The sequence below is a fragment of the Trichosurus vulpecula genome, chromosome 8 (assembly GCF_011100635.1).
Source record: "Trichosurus vulpecula isolate mTriVul1 chromosome 8, mTriVul1.pri, whole genome shotgun sequence".
Classification (NCBI taxonomy): domain Eukaryota; kingdom Metazoa; phylum Chordata; class Mammalia; order Diprotodontia; family Phalangeridae; genus Trichosurus; species Trichosurus vulpecula.
The window spans coordinates 109,924,323-109,943,323 of NC_050580.1; the positions used below are offsets into that span (position 1 = coordinate 109,924,323).

A 19,001-nucleotide genomic window follows, 5' to 3' on the forward strand; every position below is an offset into this window, starting at 1 on the left:
TTGTAAGCAGGGGCTGGTTTTTGCCTTTGTATCCCCAGTGCACGGTGCCAGACACATAATAAGAAGAGCTTGATAAACGCCTGAGTTGACTGAGGGAGCCTGTCCTTACAAACTGGGTCTCCTGACATAAAATTTACCTGGGGTAGTTGGTTAACTGCGAAACAAACATACAGCCCACACCCGTCCAAAATACTCCTGGGCTTTCCTGCTGCCTTTTCTACTTTTACGTTTATTGAGATTTGCAAATGTTTATTCCTCTACAAATTGGTAAACTTTTTCAGCCAATGAATGACAAGCTTGATGGGTAGTTTTTGTACATGTGCAGTCTCAAAGGGCTTTTGGAATATTTAATAGTACTTTTTTTTTATCCTGCACTGAAATAGCAGGACAGGATTGTTACATGTGTTTTTGTTTCTTGGGGTTTCTTCAAACACTAGTTTCCCATTCAGGAGCTGCTTAGCCAACAGCTTTACCATTTATCTTGCTAAATTAGTTTCCCTTTTACACTTGATTTACTTAGACTAATGAGCTGTCTAGAGAAATTTGCTAAGTCATCGTTGGGTATTGTGGTTATCTAATTCTTACTTTGTTACAAAAGTTATTTGTAATCTTCTGCAATTATCTGTCACATTATAGTATTAGAGAAGGCCTCCCCTCCCCACAATGACTAAGCAAACAGTTACTAGGGAAAAAAAGGCACTCATTTCAGAAAAACCATGTGAGGAAAGAAAGCACTTTGTAAGTTATAAAGGATCATATAAATGTGAACTATAATGATGTCTATATGGTTTGTGGTTGGAGAAGAAAGGGGGATAGGGGTTGAGGAATCCTGAAAAGAAAAGCCATGACAGTTTCCTTCAGTGTCTCTTTGCCAGGCCTGACCAGGTGCATCATGTTGGTAACTTCACAGAGCCAAGGTAATGCTGGCATAGCAGGAAGACACATGGTTGGGAATCAGAGTTCTCATATTTTATTTTTGGCTCTATTGCTTAATGGTTGTATGGTCTGGAGCAAGTCACTTAGGTTTTCTGGGCTGCAGTTTTATAATCTGTAAGGGGGGTTGGGATAGGATGATTTCTAAGGTTTTTTTCACACTTCTGTCTAGTAATCGTATCTCTCCAGGCTGCACTACAGACTCTGGATTTTCTCTAGAATAATAAAGGTGAGTTAGCTGCAACTCTTGTTCCATCTGTACCTTTTCAGCTTCCTTTCAGGTATAGGCCTCCTCCATTAGAATATAAGCACCTTCAGGGCAAAGACTTTCTGCTAGTATGTACGTGTTTTCCCTGCTCATCTGGCACATAGAGAGCTCTTAAATGCTTATTGACTTGACTATAATCCTATTGTTTGCCTGTATTTCCCCTACTTCTATTTTCTACTAAAAAAGTGCCCATGGTTCAGAGAATGGAAGGGCCCCAACCTGATTTAAATTTCTGAATGCAGTTCTTGGGACACAAGGTCAGATGGCAAGCATGATCTAATCAGAAAGAGAAAGAAAGCCATTACTTCTCTACCAGATAAATGCATTTGTACGGTGCCAATTCTACCTTCACAGTATTTTTGCATCCGATTCCCACTCAGCCAGATGTTAATTCAAAGCTCTAACTTACCCAGCCCTCCCTAGACCGGGGAGCAGCAAACTAAAGTCTGACCGATAAATCTGGCCAGGCGTCCCATGGCCAGAGATGTGACCTGAAGGATGGGGTTGCTCAACCCCTGCTCTAGACAACTGCAGTGGTCAACTAATTGGCTTTGTATTTTAGTCTTTCTCCACTCCAATTCATTCTCTGCTGCCAAAGTGAATTTCTTAAGCACAAGTCTGACTAAGTCATACCTCTTCTTAACAAATTCCAATGGCTCCCAATTGTCTCTATAATCAAATATGTAAATTTCTGTCTGGCTTTTAAAGCTGTTTACAACCTAGTCTCAATCTACAATTATACTTTACTGCCCCCTTCCTAAACTGTTTCCTCACTTGTAAAAAGGTGTAAAACCCACCCAGATTACCCCACAGGGCTCTGGTGATGAAATGACATATAACAAATATATATAAATACAAATGCTTAATAAATAATAACAAAGCATAAAATGCTTTCGAGGTATTTATAAATATATACAGATCTATTATTAGAATCAGCATTAACTTTTCTCTCATCTAATATTTTGTTCTGAACACAGAACAATATTTCTTTTCAGTAATGTGTTTATTATTACCATTCTGCCAATCCTTCCCCTTAAAGCTCCTTGGAAGTAAGAAATACTACTTGAGAAGGCTTTCCTTCTGCTACAATTGTTATTGCTTAATTCCCTAATGCATCTATACTGTAATAAGTAGGTCATAAAAGAATGGCAATGAGCCAGTATCAATTAGGCCTCAAATCAGTTTTCTGTTACATAAAACCTAATCTATTTATATCTGGAAAACACTTTAACCAACTGGGAGGCTTACACTTTCTAAGACATAGAAGACATATATGGTATTCCTTTTCTTTAGCCAGGACTTTGGTCATGACAGGGGCAAGGATTGAGGCGAACCTGGGACATGGAACTTTTTAAACCCCTCTTTAAAGTATTACTCCCAGACTGTGGCAGAAATGAAAACATTAACTTTTAACGTTTCTACAGGTCTCAAGAGCCAGGTAAATTAATGTTTGGGGTCCATGAGTATCTAGATACCCAAAAACCAGGAATGGTGGGATAGAGGGAAGAACAAAGCTCTCATTGAATTCCAGATTCGGGACTGTTTGCAAGAGGGTTCCTGAAAAGAACCAGAAAATGCTCTCCTTGTTCTGAAATGTGGTCCACTGAACCAAAAAAAAAAAAAAAAGTCCTTTAGCTGGGGAGAAGAAATCAAGCCCAAACAATCTGAGGGAAAGCAGAGTTTCCTGGTCTTTGGTTTCAGTCAAAATGTGGTCTTCCCCACTCCCTTTGTCAAGCATACACTTCATTTATTTATCGCAACTTTGGAAAGCTGTGTCATGAACAAAGAAAAAAATTAATCTTTGAGATGCCATGAAATTTGAATATTACACAGGATCCAAGGATTACCCCAAACAAGCACACACATGCCATAGGACTTTGGGAGGAGGCAAGCAGGGGAGTGGAGGAAATTCTGTAAAGGCCGACTAGATGCTTTGTAAGGGCCCTTTCAGATAATGAATCCCATGCTGTTTAAGAGCAGGTATCATTAAAAAAAAAAAAGAGCAGGTATCATTTTTTGGCCTTTCTTTGCAATCCCCAAGGCTCAGCACAGTCCCAGGCATGTAGTGGACACAATAAACGCTTGTTGACTAGGACACCTGCCGGGAAGCTCTCCCTCTAAGTTACCTTTGGCCAGGTAAAGTCCTGCGGCCAAAGCATGGGAAAGTTAGTCTTCCTCGACAAGGTCGGCAGCTGACGGTCAAGGCCCCGAGAAGTGGGGGCTGCGAGAGGGCAAAACCGGCAGCGGACCTGGATCCCGAAGATTTCGCACCTAGATTCCTGGGCCTCACTTCCCCCTGGCTCCCAGCCGCAGGCCTCGGTCCCCTTCCAAGCGCTGTCCCCGAAGCCTTGGGGGGGCACCTGCCCAAGGGAAAAATGAACAGCCGTGGGCAGGAGAGCCTCACCCTCTAGCTCTGCAAGCTACTCGCGCCTCCTAAGAGCAAAGCGACAGCCCTGGGCGCCGTTCCGTCTCGACCCGGCCCGCCTATTGGTCGAGGCATTGAGGAACTTTCGCCAATCCCGTCGGCCTTTCCACCGGCGTCCCGCCCCACCCTCCAAGATAAGGGGAGTCTAAGCCAATAGACGACGACCTTGCGGTCTCCGGGACACGAGTGTCAACTGTCAGGGTCTCACTCTTCAGTGCTCTTGCGATAGGATCTCGCTAGTCCGGTCCCATTCTGTGGTTTCCCTCCAGTTCCCTGGCTAGGTCTGCAGGAAAGGCCTGGAAAGAGGTTGGCGTGTGTGCAGTGGTCAGCACCACTAACGTCGCCTTTTATTGGAAGGCCCACTCGTCCACTGAGAGTGTGTAGAAGGGATTGGCCATGACTTCTAAGGCTCCTTTCAGCCCCACAAGTGAAACACTTCATGACCTGATCCTTTCCTGTCCTTCCAGACTTCTGTTCATAGGACCCCTCAAATCTCCCCATGGACCCCTTGGAGACCCAGGGATCGTGCCAAGTTATATGAATCCCTGAGAGATGAATTTAAGTAGTTCTACCTCTCCATTGCATTAATGTGCTATTTTGTTAGAATAGTTACTTGTCTATGAGTTATAAGCCCTTTACTAGATAATAAGTTACATTAGAATGAGGGTCTTGTTTTGTCTAAGCTTTGAACTTTTCTCGATAAATTTTTGTTGAAGTGGACTAATGTATCCTAAACATAATAATGAAAGAGATTAACTTTAAATATTTGCCCACCTGAAGTAGATATTGTTAGAATTGCTACTTTCTTTAATATCTATCTATCTAAATTGATTGTATAGAAGATTAAAACATTTCCAAATAATGAGATTGACTCTAACAATGACTCCAACAATGATCTATCAAGGATCTCTAATTTATGACATAGATCATAACTGGTCCCTCGTTGAGTAGTTAAATATGAGCAAGTCACTTAACCCTGTTTGCCTCAGTTTCCTCATTTGTAAAATGGGCTGGAGGAGAAAATGGCAAACCACTCCAGTATAAGGTCATGAAGAGTTGGACACAACTGAAACAACAACAAAATAGATCAAATTACTTGCTCATGGCCATGGAACTTTTATCCTGGGTAGAATCAGGTCTTTCTGACTCCAAACCCAAGACTCTCTTCACTAGGTCCCACTGTTTCTCTTAGCAGGGAGAAGGAAGTGAAATTCACAGTATTCTTCATATTAATTCTTTAAAGTCATTAAGATATTGTTAAAAATCATCTTATAGTATTTGTAACAAAGTATTATAATAACATTATACATTCGTAGAATACTTTTCATTTTTCAAAGCAAGTCTTCATCACATTTTTGTACAATATAACTCTTAGAATGATCCCAGGCCTAGTAAAAGATAATTAGGAAAGATCTCATTTTTTCCTACCAAAAATATCACTTGCATTAAAGTTTAAAAGAAAAAAATTATCAGTTAATGAAATCTATGCTAGAAAACTATGCAGTAGGAGAGTAAGAAAGAATGCTCTAATTCCAGGGGTTTTAATTTTTTGTGTGTGTGTCATGGACTTCTTTGTTAGCCTAGTAAAATCTATGGACTGCTTCTTAGATTTTTTAGATACATAAAATAAAGTACATTGGATTACAAAAAAATCAATTATGTTGAAATACTTAAGTATTTTTGAAACTTTTTATGAAAAACAAACTCATCCAAGTTCATAGACCTACATTAAGAACCCCTGCTTTAAGTGGTAAAAGAGACAGAAGACTGAGAAGAAAATAAATCTGTACAAGAAGAATATAAAAGGAAAAATGAGACAGATATTGTGCATCATTTATTTTGTGTTTGATACAGGATACACAGTCCATTCTTTTGCCTCTTCTAGTCTGCTGAATTCTGTACAGTCTTCTTGGGAAGATGAGTCAGCATTCCTTATTATAAGGAATCCCTGGATTATGATAGTATCTAAAGAGAAGAAAAAAGTTCCCGGTGTATAAAATTTGAGGATTAGTATTTTTTTCCTTTCCCTTAAAAATATAGTAAAGCCTGCTTAGAACCTTGATGCTTGAGGATTACACTATCATAGGTTTTCCATGCTCCCTACATACATTTTTTATTTGGAAGAGGCAATTTATTATGAAAGTGCTAGATTGACCACAAAGAAAACAATCAGTCCAGAATGTCAAAAACGTCCATGGCTGCAACTAAGTAAATAGATTTCAAGCAAGTAGACCTTGCATCAAAAGATGGAATGGTCCTATATGAGATGGTAAAGAGGAATTCTGAATCAGGTGAGAGAGTTGGTATAGTTCTCCATAGGGTGATGTTTCCTGAAAGTTTCAGCCAGATGTGACCAGGGATCTGGCATTCTATTTATAACTGTATGAGGGGACCATTGCCAGTTGTCCTGACCTATGTCTTCCCACCGCACTCCAGTGACTCTGGAGGAGGGAGTGAGGCTAATGACTTTGCACAGCCCTGCCTCACTTAAATTCAATTCACTTGTAAGTCAAAGTATCACCCTCCTGAGGTCATTGGTCATCTTCAAGAAAGAAGGATGACGAATCTATGACTCTATGCCTTCATCTTTGGGGCCACTGTCACCATGAAAAGCAGAACAGAAAAAGTAGAAAAGCAATAAAACAGAAAAGTATCTTGCTTACTGAATTAGGACACTTGCCTATTTGTTACATCCAGTCAGTATTCTTAAGCTTGTGAAGGTAAGATGACTAGTGCTTCATCTTGTCTTCTAAAGCTATTGCAGTCTGGGCCCAGGCTACTCAAGACATTACCTGTAACCTGTGCCCACACTCCCCCAAAGCAGTCTTATTTCCTGCTGCTACTACGGGTCCTTCATATTTACTGACTGTGAATCCAGCAAATTGTCTTAGTTGGACCACAACAAGGTTACTCCAAACAGGAATCCATCCCAGATAACTCTAGAGGCTTTTCACTTGAAAGGATTCTTACACTGGGTTATCTGGGGCTCCCAGAACCTGGCCTTGTGGACTCTAGGACAATAGTTGATCGTGATATCATACAGACTATTGACAAAGTATTGTTAAGGTAGGTGGGGATTGGGCTAAGGTAAATAAAAAAACAATTGTGTAACACTATGGGATTGTTACCTGTGTTAACCTAAAAGTTTGGTTAAAGAAGGCAAACAGGCTAGGTGATAGAAATTTTATATTACTTATTCATTTATTACCTTAAAGTTAGCAGATATATACATGTATGGACCCAGACAAAGTCTGACTGACTGAACAGAAGAATGAGGTTTAAATAGTTTTAGAACAGTCACAATTCAGCATGTTTGTATTCCTCAGTTTTATGATCTCCACATATGTTTAACCATGGTACAAAAGGACTTTTCTAAATTGAATAGGTTGTAAATACAATAAGATAAGAGAGTTGACAAGGGTCAGTGGAAACTATAACCCAGCGTTTCTGTGTTTAATTTACCATTAACATTCCATAACATAGTATATGCCCATAAAATATCAAGCAAGATAGTTTCTTCGGGTTAAAGGTCTCATCCTTAATGGTTAATAGGCAGAGGAAAGAATGCTCCTGGTTAATCAGTTCAGGCTCTGGCCCTCATTGAAATTACAAAAATGATACAAAATGATCATCACCTGTCATGTTCACTGCACTTTTGCCTTGCCATCTCAGTAGTTTTCCCCCTCTTCTGTTACTCAAGTCAAAGAGAAAACACCTGGAAAAACGCTCCAATAACCTTAGATAATCCCTAGTCCTTTACTCAGTCTTCCTGGGCTTTGCTCTCTTTGCCCAAAATCTTCCCTGAGGATTGCCTAAGTAGAGTATGGACTGACCTAGCTGCAGAAACACATCTATTTTTTCACTCTTCTTGCTTTGCTTTATATCTGTTCTTATTTTTAAGAAGTTTGTTGCTTGGATAAGTATTGGTATCTCTTATGCCTATCAGTGAATTCTCGTTTCAATTCTTTCATAGCTCTCATTTTCCCCTAAATTCTTTCTTCTTCTCCAGGGTTTGTGTCTGGAGTATCCCTGGCACCATAATAACTTTTTTTTTTTAAAAGGTGAGATTATTTTTTGTTTGTTTGCTCATTCTTCCAGCCTACTTCCTGACTTCAGGCTCTATTTCATATGGGCCAGTCTCTGTAGGGAATGTCTGGGTTAGTTCTGCTACTTTCTTAATGTAGTGAATGTTGACTTGCTCCAGGAATCTGTTCACACCTTTGTACAAAACCTATAATGGAATTGGCTTTTGGTCTGATGCAAGGTAGGCCCCAGAGCTACTAAAGTTTTAAACTGCACTAAGACTTTTGGGCCAACCTGTATGTATTTCTGGTAAATTGTCTAAATATCTCGTATCAACTTTTTTTCTGAGCTATTTAATACAAATCTCCCCTCCCCCAATCAGCTTCTTGTTCTATATACATTCATTTTGCTCATGCCAAAACTTTTCAATTTCATGTAATAGACATTATCTAGTCCACCTTTTGTCACATCCCTATTTTGGTTAAGAATTTACTACGTAGCCACGCCCACTTCTCTGGTTAACCTACCCTAGTTCTAGTCACTTTGGTGGGCTCCTCCTACCCACTGTCTCCCAAACTCTGGCCACCAAATGCCCGCCCCGAGTACAGTCCCTTTTCTGCCCTTCTCCCGGTCTCCTTGCATTCTCCCTCTGGACTTGGGTGCCTTTAACGCGTTCTCGCCTTGGGATTGGCTGAGGCGTCGAGACACTTCCACCAACCACCTTGGTTTTCTAAAGCACCTCCCCGCCCTCGGGCGGAAGGACCAATGAGCGTCAAGATTACTGTCTCTCGGATACGAGTTTAAACGGTCGGCGCCCGCCTCTGCTGGTGGTGGCGAAGCGAACAGCTGTTGACCGCGTCTTCTTTGTAGAAGTACCTCCTTATTTCCTCGTAGTTTTGTTCAGTTCTGTGTGTTTATATCAGTATCTATTTTATTTCCCTGAGCAGTCTCTGGTCTTGGCGAGTGTCGGAGAGCGTGAGGGATCGGGGGGGTCATGTCCGCATCGACCCTGACGTTGAGGTGACTTGGCCGTCCTCCTACCTCTCCTCTCTCCACCCAGTGACCCTTGTAAAGCTTTCTCTCCCACGGCCCTGGTTCCCTTCCCTTTGACCCTGGGGATTGACCTTACCCCGTATTCCATATACCATTCAGTCCACCCAACTCGAGTTCATACATTTTCAACTTTCTTTATCAATCTAGGCTCTTTTCATTTCCCCGTTACCTTTCCCACCATCCGCATTCATAATTCCAGGATACTTAAAGGTAATGGCTCCCCCCTTCATCTCACGTCCTTGTCTCTTTCCTGTAGATGTTACTCAGCATGCAGTTTGGCCCTAATTCTTTTTTTTTTTTTACTGGAATCCAAAGACTTGGTTTTAAATCCCACCTCTGACACCTACTACCTGTGTATCCTTGGGCAGCTCCCTTAATCTATCTGGGCCCCAGTTTTCTCACGGGTAAATTGAGGAGGTTGGATGATTTATGATGCGCCTTCCAGTTCTATATCTATGCTGCTGTGTATTAAGTGTAGGAGATAACAGGTAATAAGCAAGGTGGTGTAGAGAATTGCAGGACGGAAGGGAAGGACGTAGCCCTAATTCTTTCTCATTTGAGACCGTTCTTTATTTTTTTTTTCTTATGTAAATTACTGTTAGATTTTCATTTAATGTAGGCACTGGAAATCTTATTCTTCCTACTTCAGCAAAGAAGTATTCTTTTCACTTCAGCTAACACACTCAACTGTATCCCATCTTCTCTTATTGAAAGCTATTAATAAAGACAACTGTATTTGAACGTGTAAGGTAAAAAGGAGAGACCAGTTGTATTGTGTTTTGATTAGAATCAAGCCCTCTTTGCTCCACTTCACTTTTCCCCTTTCTTTTCATTCTCCAAGTACACTTGATCCTAGGAGTCTCCCCTGCACCCCCATTTTAGGGTTACTTAAGTGATAGGAAGTCAGTCTTGAAAGAAAGCTCCTGAATGATTATCATCAAAGATTTTGATCTGTTTAAATTTTAGTGGTTCATACTCTAACCTGGCCCTGCAGCCAATCTGGGGAGATCTTTTTAGTTGAAAAATAGGGAGGGAAGAGGTATGGAGGAAATTGCATAGTTTTATTTTAGAAGTTTTAATGAACTTTGTTTTCTTTTAAAAAATGGTTTGATACGAATAATTATTGACAGCTATATATCCTTTCCTAAAGATGGGTGCAAGGATTCCCTAAGCAGAATATTGATTTTATCAACAACACCACCATTTGCTACGCTTCTGGGAATTACTTAATTTTCGTTAACATTGAAAATGAGAAAAGGCAGGTTCTACAGTGTCTGAATGGAAAAGTGGGTGCTCTGGCAACTAACATTCCTTTTCAAGTAGTGGCTTTTTCAGATCGGAACCTTAAACCCATTATTTACATATACAACTTTCCTGAATTGTCCAGAAAAGCAAGATTAAAAGGTATTTCCTCCTCTTTCTATAATTAGAATAATTTATTATAAAAACATAACACATACTTTTAGTTCTGAATAGGAAAGCTTTAAGAAAGAATATTGGATTAGATGATGGCAGTAAGAATTAATAGTGGGTTAGAGAGCTGAATCATAGTCTTAAGTTTCAATTGAATTTTTTTTTTCAGAGTCGCAGTGTTTCTGTTAAGATCAAATTTAGCTTAAATAATTACAGCTAATAAGCTGCTATTCATGTAGCTGTCCAAAACTACTTAAAAAGTAATGGTTTACAAGAGGTGGTTGTAATCCCAGCTACTTAGAGGCTGGGATTTGATCTCTTTAGTTTAGGAGTTCTGAGTTGTAGGGGACTAAGCTGATCACTTATCCTAAATAAGTTCAGGACCACGAATGTGATGAAACCCCAGGAACTTGTGGTCACCAGGTTGCCTAAGGCAAGGGCAAAGTGGCCCAGATCAGAAATGGCACAGGACTAAACTCCTGTGTTGATGGGAGTAGAGAAAGCTATCCTGAATACTTAATTCAATCACTTGACTTTTGAGTATTATTTTTTTAAGTTTTCTTTTTAAAGTTAAATTTTATTTTTTAATTTGTTTTCTGGCACTCCTCACCCTTTGGAGGGGAAAAACTGAAACCCTTGTAATAAAAATGTACAGACAAGCAAAACAAATTCTGAAATCACATTGTGCCAAGAGAGAAGATTTCAATGATTCTTTCCAGATTTTATAAGGTTATGCACGGTGATGTGATAAAAGCTAGTTTCCAAACTGCAGAAGAAACTATACTTTTCTTGCCTTCTGTGTACTGGCTATAGGCAGCCTCTGCTTGGGAGACAGACAAGTATACTTCTTGGGGCACATGGCTGAAACTGCTGCTTTCTTGGCACCATACTTCACTTGTATTACCTTGCTGTGCTAGATGGTCACTAATTTCAGAAAAACTCAATTGAGTTTTACATAAATTAAAATAAAAGGCAACTTTTAATTTAAAAACTTTTACAGTATGACTTTATTCGTTTGTTGATAAGGTATTCATTGGGGCAGCTAGGAGGGGGAGAGGATAGAACACCAGGCCTGGAGACAGGAAGACTCATCTTCTTGAGTTCAAATCTGGCGTCAGACACTTATTAGCTAATCACTTAACCTTATTTACCTCGGTTTCCTCATCTGTAAATTGGGTTGGAGAAAAAAATGGCAAACTATTTTAGTGTCTGCCAGGAAAACCCCAAATGGGGTCACGAAGAGTTGGACATGACTGAACAACAACAACCTATTCAATAAAGATACATAAACACACGCACATGTCTGTGGGAAAAGGTGATGATAAATAGGAGGGGAAAGAGAAAGGCAGATACTGACAGACACATATGTAAAATGAGGGGATGTTGGGCTGAAATCCAGAGATGGAAATCCAGAGAGACATGAAAGAGGCGATAGTGACCCCAAAACAGAGAGAAAGAAATAGGCCCATAGAGACCTTAATAAAGACACCATCTCCACGTTTTGGTCTTTTAGGGCATTTTTGCTAACACTTTTGAAGTCAAATATTTTTACAAGCCTAGGCACAGATGGACATCATAGATTTAGAGCAGGAAGGAGAAGAGAAGGAGGAAAGGAATAAACATTAAGTGCCTAGTATATGTCAGGCACTGTAGTAAGTGCTTTACAAATAATATCCCATTTGATAGGGACCATCAATGCCTCCTAGTCCAATCCCTCATTTTTCAGAAGAAGAAACTCTTCTGAAGCTCAGATTGTCTGTGCTCACAGGTAGTAAGCTCACAGCTCAGTGGTGGGAAGGAAACCAAGGGTTTGCGGACCCCAAAACCAACACACTTAACTATTATGTGATGCTGTCTCTTGAGTACTTTGTACATGTCAGGAAGGTGTTAGAAAATTAAGCTGAGGGTTAAATATGGCCCGAGGGACTTGTGATTATATTTTCCTTATGTAAAAGTACCATAGAAAGTAAGTTATTTTTTTTTAAATAAAACAAGTCTAAATTTAAGATCATTAGAAATTTGTCGATGATATTTTTGAGTGGTTTCCAGACTGGTTAAAGTTCTGAAATCATTGGAAATATATGATATAAATGATTAGTTCTGTACTGAGAACTAGAAACTATGATTTAGTATTTTATTCATATTTAGGTTCTAAGGTTCATAACTTTTTTTAAACAGTTTTACTCAGAATGGGTAAAGGAATATATTAGAAGAAGAGATGTATATGATTTATGACAAAGCAATTAGAAAAAGGAAATGAATTCTTTTATCAGTGGTTAATTTGAAGACTGATAACTAATATAGATGTAATTTTTTGCATTAGGGCACGCTCAGCTGGAGTATACTTTACTTGAATTTAGTTACTGTGGTACATACCTGGCTAGTTATTCTGCACTTCCAGAGTATGAACTGACACTTTGGTAAGTTTCAGCATTTGCACATTTTTGTTTTAGTAAAGGGAAACTGTGTAAGTACTTTTAAAATATTTTTCATTTAAGGTTAAATATACTTCTAAAGTTTATTATTCATTAGAAGAGAGTTCAACTTAAGCTCATTGTTAAGAATATTTTAAGCGATTATTTAAAGAATGAAATATTTTAATCTAAGTTTAAAAAAGCCTCATATGTGGATTTCTTAAAGACTTGACTTTTTAGATGGGGTTTTAAACTATTTTCTTTGAACATTGCCATCAAAGGGACATAGGAGACATGGGGAGTATCATTAAGCATCAGCTAAATGTCAGAGTTTACATTTTCGGTTTAGAAGTGAGAGCGTTGTTGTCATAAACACTTAAATAGATCATATTGTGCTAAATTCTAGAAATAACAAAAAATGTGTAAGAGTCTGTAATTCCAAAGACTTACAATCTATTTGGGAAGATAAGACACATGTGTAAAAGATGCAGTGGTTCTTAAAATCAGCAGAATCTTTTTTTTTTTGTCTTCTACTATAGTAGGGTCCCAACAATGAATATTAGTTAACATAATTCATTACTGAAGAGCAAACCTTAATAAGATTTAGTATAGGAGGGAACTTGAAGTATGCATCTTTGTATCAACTGCAGTAGAACCTTGTAACATAGTCAGTGTTCAACATAATGTGTTGAATGAATAATGAATAAATTCATCTTAAAATTCTGATGATCTGATAAAGATAAATGAAAAGCCAATTGACATCAACTAGTATCATGTCATAATAGTGATAGTGATCTTACATACGTATGCAGTATATAATTATATGAATATTTTTAGTCATAAACATATTTAGCAAATTAATCTCATTTCTGCAACATTTAGTTCTCAGTGTCTGGGCTTTTGGGTTGCCAATATGGAGAATACTATATGACTGATACTAACAATGGAAATTAATAGGTTTTATGGACTAGCTTTGGCCATATATATTTCAAATGTCATTTTAGTGTTCATGTAGAATACATTTGTTTAATATATTCATAATATTTTAAAATTCATTCTTAGAATCAGTCCAAAAGTATACATTTCACATGTTATTTGACATGTTTTTCATAAAATTAAATTCTAGTATAATTATGTTTTACAGAATAATTTTTTTTCTTATAAGGAACTGGGAAAAAAAAGTTATTTTGTGTAGCAGATTACAACCAGGTGTGGAAGTAAGCCAAATGACTTTTAACCCCATGAACTGGCACCAATTGTGCTTGTCTAGTGCAAGTGCTTTAACTATATGGAATATTGAAAGAAGTGACAAGAATTATTATCCCAAGCCAAAGTAAGTAACATTAAAACATGGAAATAAAATGATACCATTTCTTTGCATCACTTCATAATGAACTGTGTGTCATTGTCAATGACTTTTAAACTTAATTTTCTGAGCTTATTTTTTATTCATATAAAATTAAGAATTAATTGCAATTAGTATAAGAATATAAATCTTAAATATGCAATCAAAATAACATACACATATTTATATATTTAGTCCTTGGTAGTTTTCATTTTTAATACATAAAAATAATAGCCATACTATTATTAATGTGATAGGCTTGTTTGGGGGTACAAAGTTTCTTAAAATTTGGTGCCATTGATGATGTTACTACTTGTTCTTTTTGAGCCACTAATTCAGACCCATATTTTGTCTTATAACAGCTGCAGTAGAAAATCCTGTTTCACAGAAAAAATGGTTGTAAAAAATCCGTTACCATTTAATAAACTGGAGGACTCAGTTCACTTGTAGCCAAAACATAAAATGTTCAGGTTCAAATATTTCTTTTCAATACACTATAACAAGACCAGTCTGGAGGAAGATCAAATGTATTATATTTTCCCCATGTAAATGACTTCCTTATCCATTTATATTTAGAAGTATCTAGGTCTTATAAACAAATTAGGAGAGCAAGGAAGAGTTTACCTATAAGATCTATGGTGAACAGAAGAATTTATGACCAAATAAGAGATAGAGAACATTATGAAATGCAAAATGGATAATTTTGATTACACTAAATAAAGTTTTTGCACAAACAAAGCCAGTGTAACCAAGATTAGAAGGGAAGCAGAAAGTTGGGAAACAATTTTTACAGCCAGTGTTTCTGATAAAGGCCTCATTTCTAAAATATATAGAGAACTGAGTCAAATTTTAAGAATATAAGTCATTTCTCAATTCATAAATGGTCAAAGGATATGAACAGACAGTTTTCATGTGAAGAAATTAAAGCTATCTATAGTAATATGAAAAAATGCCCTAAATCACTTGATTAGAGAAATGCAAATTAAAACAACTCTGAGGTATCACATCACACCTATCATATTGGCTAACATGACAAAACAGGAAAATGATAAATGTTGGAGAAGAGGTGGGAAATTTGAGAAATACACTAATGCATTGTTGGTAGAGTTGTGAACTGATCCAACCATTCTGGACAGCAATTTGGAACTATGCCTAAAGTACTATAAAAATGTGCATACCCTTTGACCTAGCAATACTGCCTCTAGGTCTGTATCCCAAAGAGATTATACAAATGGGACCCACATGTAAAAACGTATTTATAGCAGCTCTTTTTGTGGTGGCAAATTGAGGGGATGCCCATCGATTGGGAAATGGTTGAACATGCTGTGGTATATGAATGTAATGGAATACTATTGTACTATAAGAATGATGAGCAAGCAGATTTCAGAAAAACCTGGAAAGACTTCTATGAACTGATGCTGAGTGAAGTGAGCAGAACCAGGAGAACATTGTACACAGTAAAAGCAACATTGTGTGATAACCAACTTTGATAGACTTAGCATTCCTCAGCAATGCAATGATGTAAGACGATTGCAAAAGACTCATGATGGAAAATTCTATCCACGTCCAGGGAAAGAACTCTGGAATCTGAATGCAGATAAAAACATACTATTTTCTCTCTCTTTTTTCTTCCTCATGGTTTTTCCCTTTTGTTCTGTCTTCTTTCACTACATTACTGATGTAGAAATATGTTTAATATGATTGCATATTTATAGCCTATATCAGATTGCATGCCATCTTGGGGAGAAGAGAAGGGAAGGAGGGGGCAAAATTTATAACTCAAATTCTTATAAAGGTGAAAGTTGAAAACTAAAAATAAATAATTTTTTAAAAAAAAGAAATGTCTGGGTCTTTAAAATAAAATAAGAATTGGCTCTTTAGGTTGGTGTTGATTAATAAGCAGGTCTATTTATTTTTGTAGGGTAGGTATTTCAAAAATTATTAAACATATCAAAATATCCATAATTCAAGCTTTTTTGTAAATATAGTTTCTTTATCTTTCTGGATCAGAAGATCAGCTTGAACATTATGCATCGATTACTCAGTTTTCCCAAAATATTGACTAAATTCATAAATTTCAGGAGGAAATTTGTTATAAAATGAATTTGTTTAATTTGTTTAATCTTTATTATCTTTACTAAGGAAAATTCAGTTTATTTTAGCTCAAACACCTTTTCATGTACTTAGTCATGGAAAATCCATTGTGTCTACCATAACATAGAAGTGTGCTATATTCTACTTCCATAGTGTTACATGTTTTTACAAGTAGCCTCCCTTTTAAATGGACCGTTTATTTTATTCTATTTTCATTAATGTCTTTCACCTTTACATCACATTCACTTCCAATATATTTCTCTTCCAGTGGAAAATGCTTTTTGACTTTGGTGTCAGAGGTTCTAGGTTCAACTGCCACCTTAGATTACTTAGTACCAGTATAATCTTGGGCACATCACCACTTCCATGGACCCAACTTTCCTCCTCTATAAAATGAAATTGTTGGGCTAAATTAAATGACCTTTGAGGTCCCTTTTAGCTCTAAATCTATAACTCTATAATGTAATATATGTTGCTGGTAGGGTTCCTTCCCCTCCAGATTTTTTTCTATGATTTCCCATGAGATTGCCCAAATTTTGTGCCTCCAGATAAATTTTGTAATTATTTTGTCTAATTCTATAAAGCAACCCGTTGGTAGATTTATGGGTATGGAACTAAATTTATTTAGGTAGTATTATCATTTTGATTGTATTGGAATGAGTAGTTACTATCCAAATAGTTAAATCTTCCTTTATTTCTGTAAAATGTTTTGTGGTATAAATAGAATTTTTGTGCTTTTCTAGATGAAATCCGTGATATTTTATACATTCTGTACTTATTTTGAATGGAATTTCTTTTTCTATCTGTTTTCTATGGTGTTTTATTAGTATATAGAAAGGTTAATGATTTTATGGGTTTATTTTATATCCTGCCACTTTATTGTAGTTGTTGTTTTGGCTCATTTTGGTGGCATTTCTAGGGTCCTCTAAAAGTGGAAGGGCAGGATAGATGGAATGCTGGACTTGAATGAGGAAGATATGATTTAAACTTCTAGTACCCACGAGTTTAACTTTTACTACCCATGTAACCAGTGGTGGGATTCAAATAAATTAACAGCTGGTTCTCCACAGAACCTAGCCAAGGTGCTGACGCTGACATGGCATGTACAGGCCCCGCTCCTGCTAACAACTGGTTAGCTGAACTCAACCTAAAATTAGGTACCCCGAACCAGTGGGAACGAGCTGAATCCCACCAATGCATGTAACCCTGGCCAACTCGCTTAACCTTTCTCAGCCTTAATTTCCTCAATTATAAATTGGAGATAATCATAGCACCTACTTACCAGGGCTGTTTTGAGGATCAAATGGGATAAAATATAAAACACTTTGCAAACCATAAGGCACTATATAAATGGTAGTTTTCCAGAATATCATCCTCAAAAAGTATCTCTACTTTGTCTATGCTTATTTAGTTAGTCAACGAGCTTTTATTATATGTTCGTTATATGGAGGATACTTTGCTAAGCCATAGGAAAAATAGTCATTGCCCTCAAATAGCTAGGTCTATACAGGTATATGCAGAATATACAGGTATATATTGAATAGATAGAAGTTAAATATTATAGATGAAAACACTAGCAACTGGAAAAGGAAAGACTTCTTTGCAGAAAATGGAATTTAGTTGGGGCTTGAAGAAAGCCAGAGAAACTTAGAGGTAAAGGTGGAGAAAATTTCCCCTTGCTGATAATAGCCAGTGCAAAGGCATGGAGATGGAACAGCAAGTAGACCATTGCGACTCGATCATAGAGGTGTGGAGGAGAATAAAGGTAAGGATACAGATTATAGAAAGAAAAAAAAATCAGCAGAAGAGTTCAGATTTGAATCTAGAAGTAACATGGAGCCACTGGAGTTTAGTTGGGTCTGGGGATAACATACTTAGATGTTCACTTTAGGAATGAGTGGAGGATTGATTGGCATGGAGGGAGACAGGAAGGCAGGGAAGTACTTTGGTAGTCTATACAAGAGGTGATGAAGTCCTGAACTAGACTGTTGACTGTGTGAGAGGAGAGAAGAGGCCTATACAAACAATGTAATCTATTTTGACAATAGATTAGACATGTGGGGGAGTCAAGGATGACACCAATGTTGGGAGCTTGCATAACTGGGACGATAGTGATGCCCTTCACAGTTCTAGGGGCATTCACAAGAGGGAAGAGTTTGGGGTAAAGACAATTATGTTTTGGACTTGTTGAATTAGAGATGCGTTTAGGACATCCAATTCAAGATTCTAGGGCTAGATATATAGATCTAAGAATCATTTGCATAGTGATGATAATTGAGTTAATGGGAGCTGATGTGCTCACTAAGTGAGTTAATATAAAACAAAAGGAGAGGTGTACTTAGGACAGAACCTTGAGGGAAACCTAGAGTTAGTAGGCATGACAGAGAATCAACAGAGGAGAGAAAAAGAAAAAGCAATCAGGTAGGTAGTAGGAAAACCAGGAGAGAGCAGGGTCACAAAAACCTACAGAGGAGAAAGTATCCAGGAGTTTGCAGTCAACAGTTTCAAATACTGCAGAGATCAAGAAGGATGAAGACTGAGAAAAGGCCATTAGATTTGGTAACTTTAAAGAGGGAAGTTTCAGTTGAATGATGATGTCAGAAGCCAGATTACAGAGGGCTAAGAAGAGAGAGAAGATATAGGATGATAGCCAACAGGGATGGTTGGATCAAAGAAGGCTTTTTTTTAAGGATGGAGGAGACGTGGGCATGTTTTTTGGCAACAGAGAAGGAGCCAATAGTTAGGGAGGGAGTGAAGACTAGAGAGAAAGAGATATTGTGGATGATAGCGGGGGCAGTCTTCTAGAGAAGATGGGGAAGGGAGGGTGAAAGGAGGAAGGGGAAGGGAATAAGCATTTATATAATACCTACTTTGTGCCAGGTACTGTTCTAAGTGTTTGGTTTTTTTTTTACAAATATCTCACTTGATCCTCACAGCAACCCTGCAAGGTAGGTGCTGTTATCCCCATTTTACGGTTGAAGTAGCTCAACCTTGTCAAGGTTGGCCTTGACCAGGAGAAAGGCTACCTCTCCA

General features: G+C 37.7%; 1 protein-coding gene across 1 annotated transcript in view; it reads left to right on the forward strand.

The window, feature by feature from the left end:
- The first annotated feature begins 5,820 nt into the window (after positions 1-5,820).
- LOC118829600 (cilia- and flagella-associated protein 43-like) overlaps positions 5,821-19,001 on the forward strand; it is a 168,140-nt gene continuing 154,959 nt past the window's right edge. Inside the window, exons 1-6 of the mRNA XM_036736553.1 lie at positions 5,821-5,834; positions 8,386-8,539; positions 9,417-9,451; positions 9,853-10,106; positions 12,439-12,535; positions 13,695-13,862. Of these exons, the coding sequence (XP_036592448.1) occupies positions 5,821-5,834; positions 8,386-8,539; positions 9,417-9,451; positions 9,853-10,106; positions 12,439-12,535; positions 13,695-13,862 (722 nt within the window). The remainder of the gene's footprint in view (positions 5,835-8,385; positions 8,540-9,416; positions 9,452-9,852; positions 10,107-12,438; positions 12,536-13,694; positions 13,863-19,001) is intronic.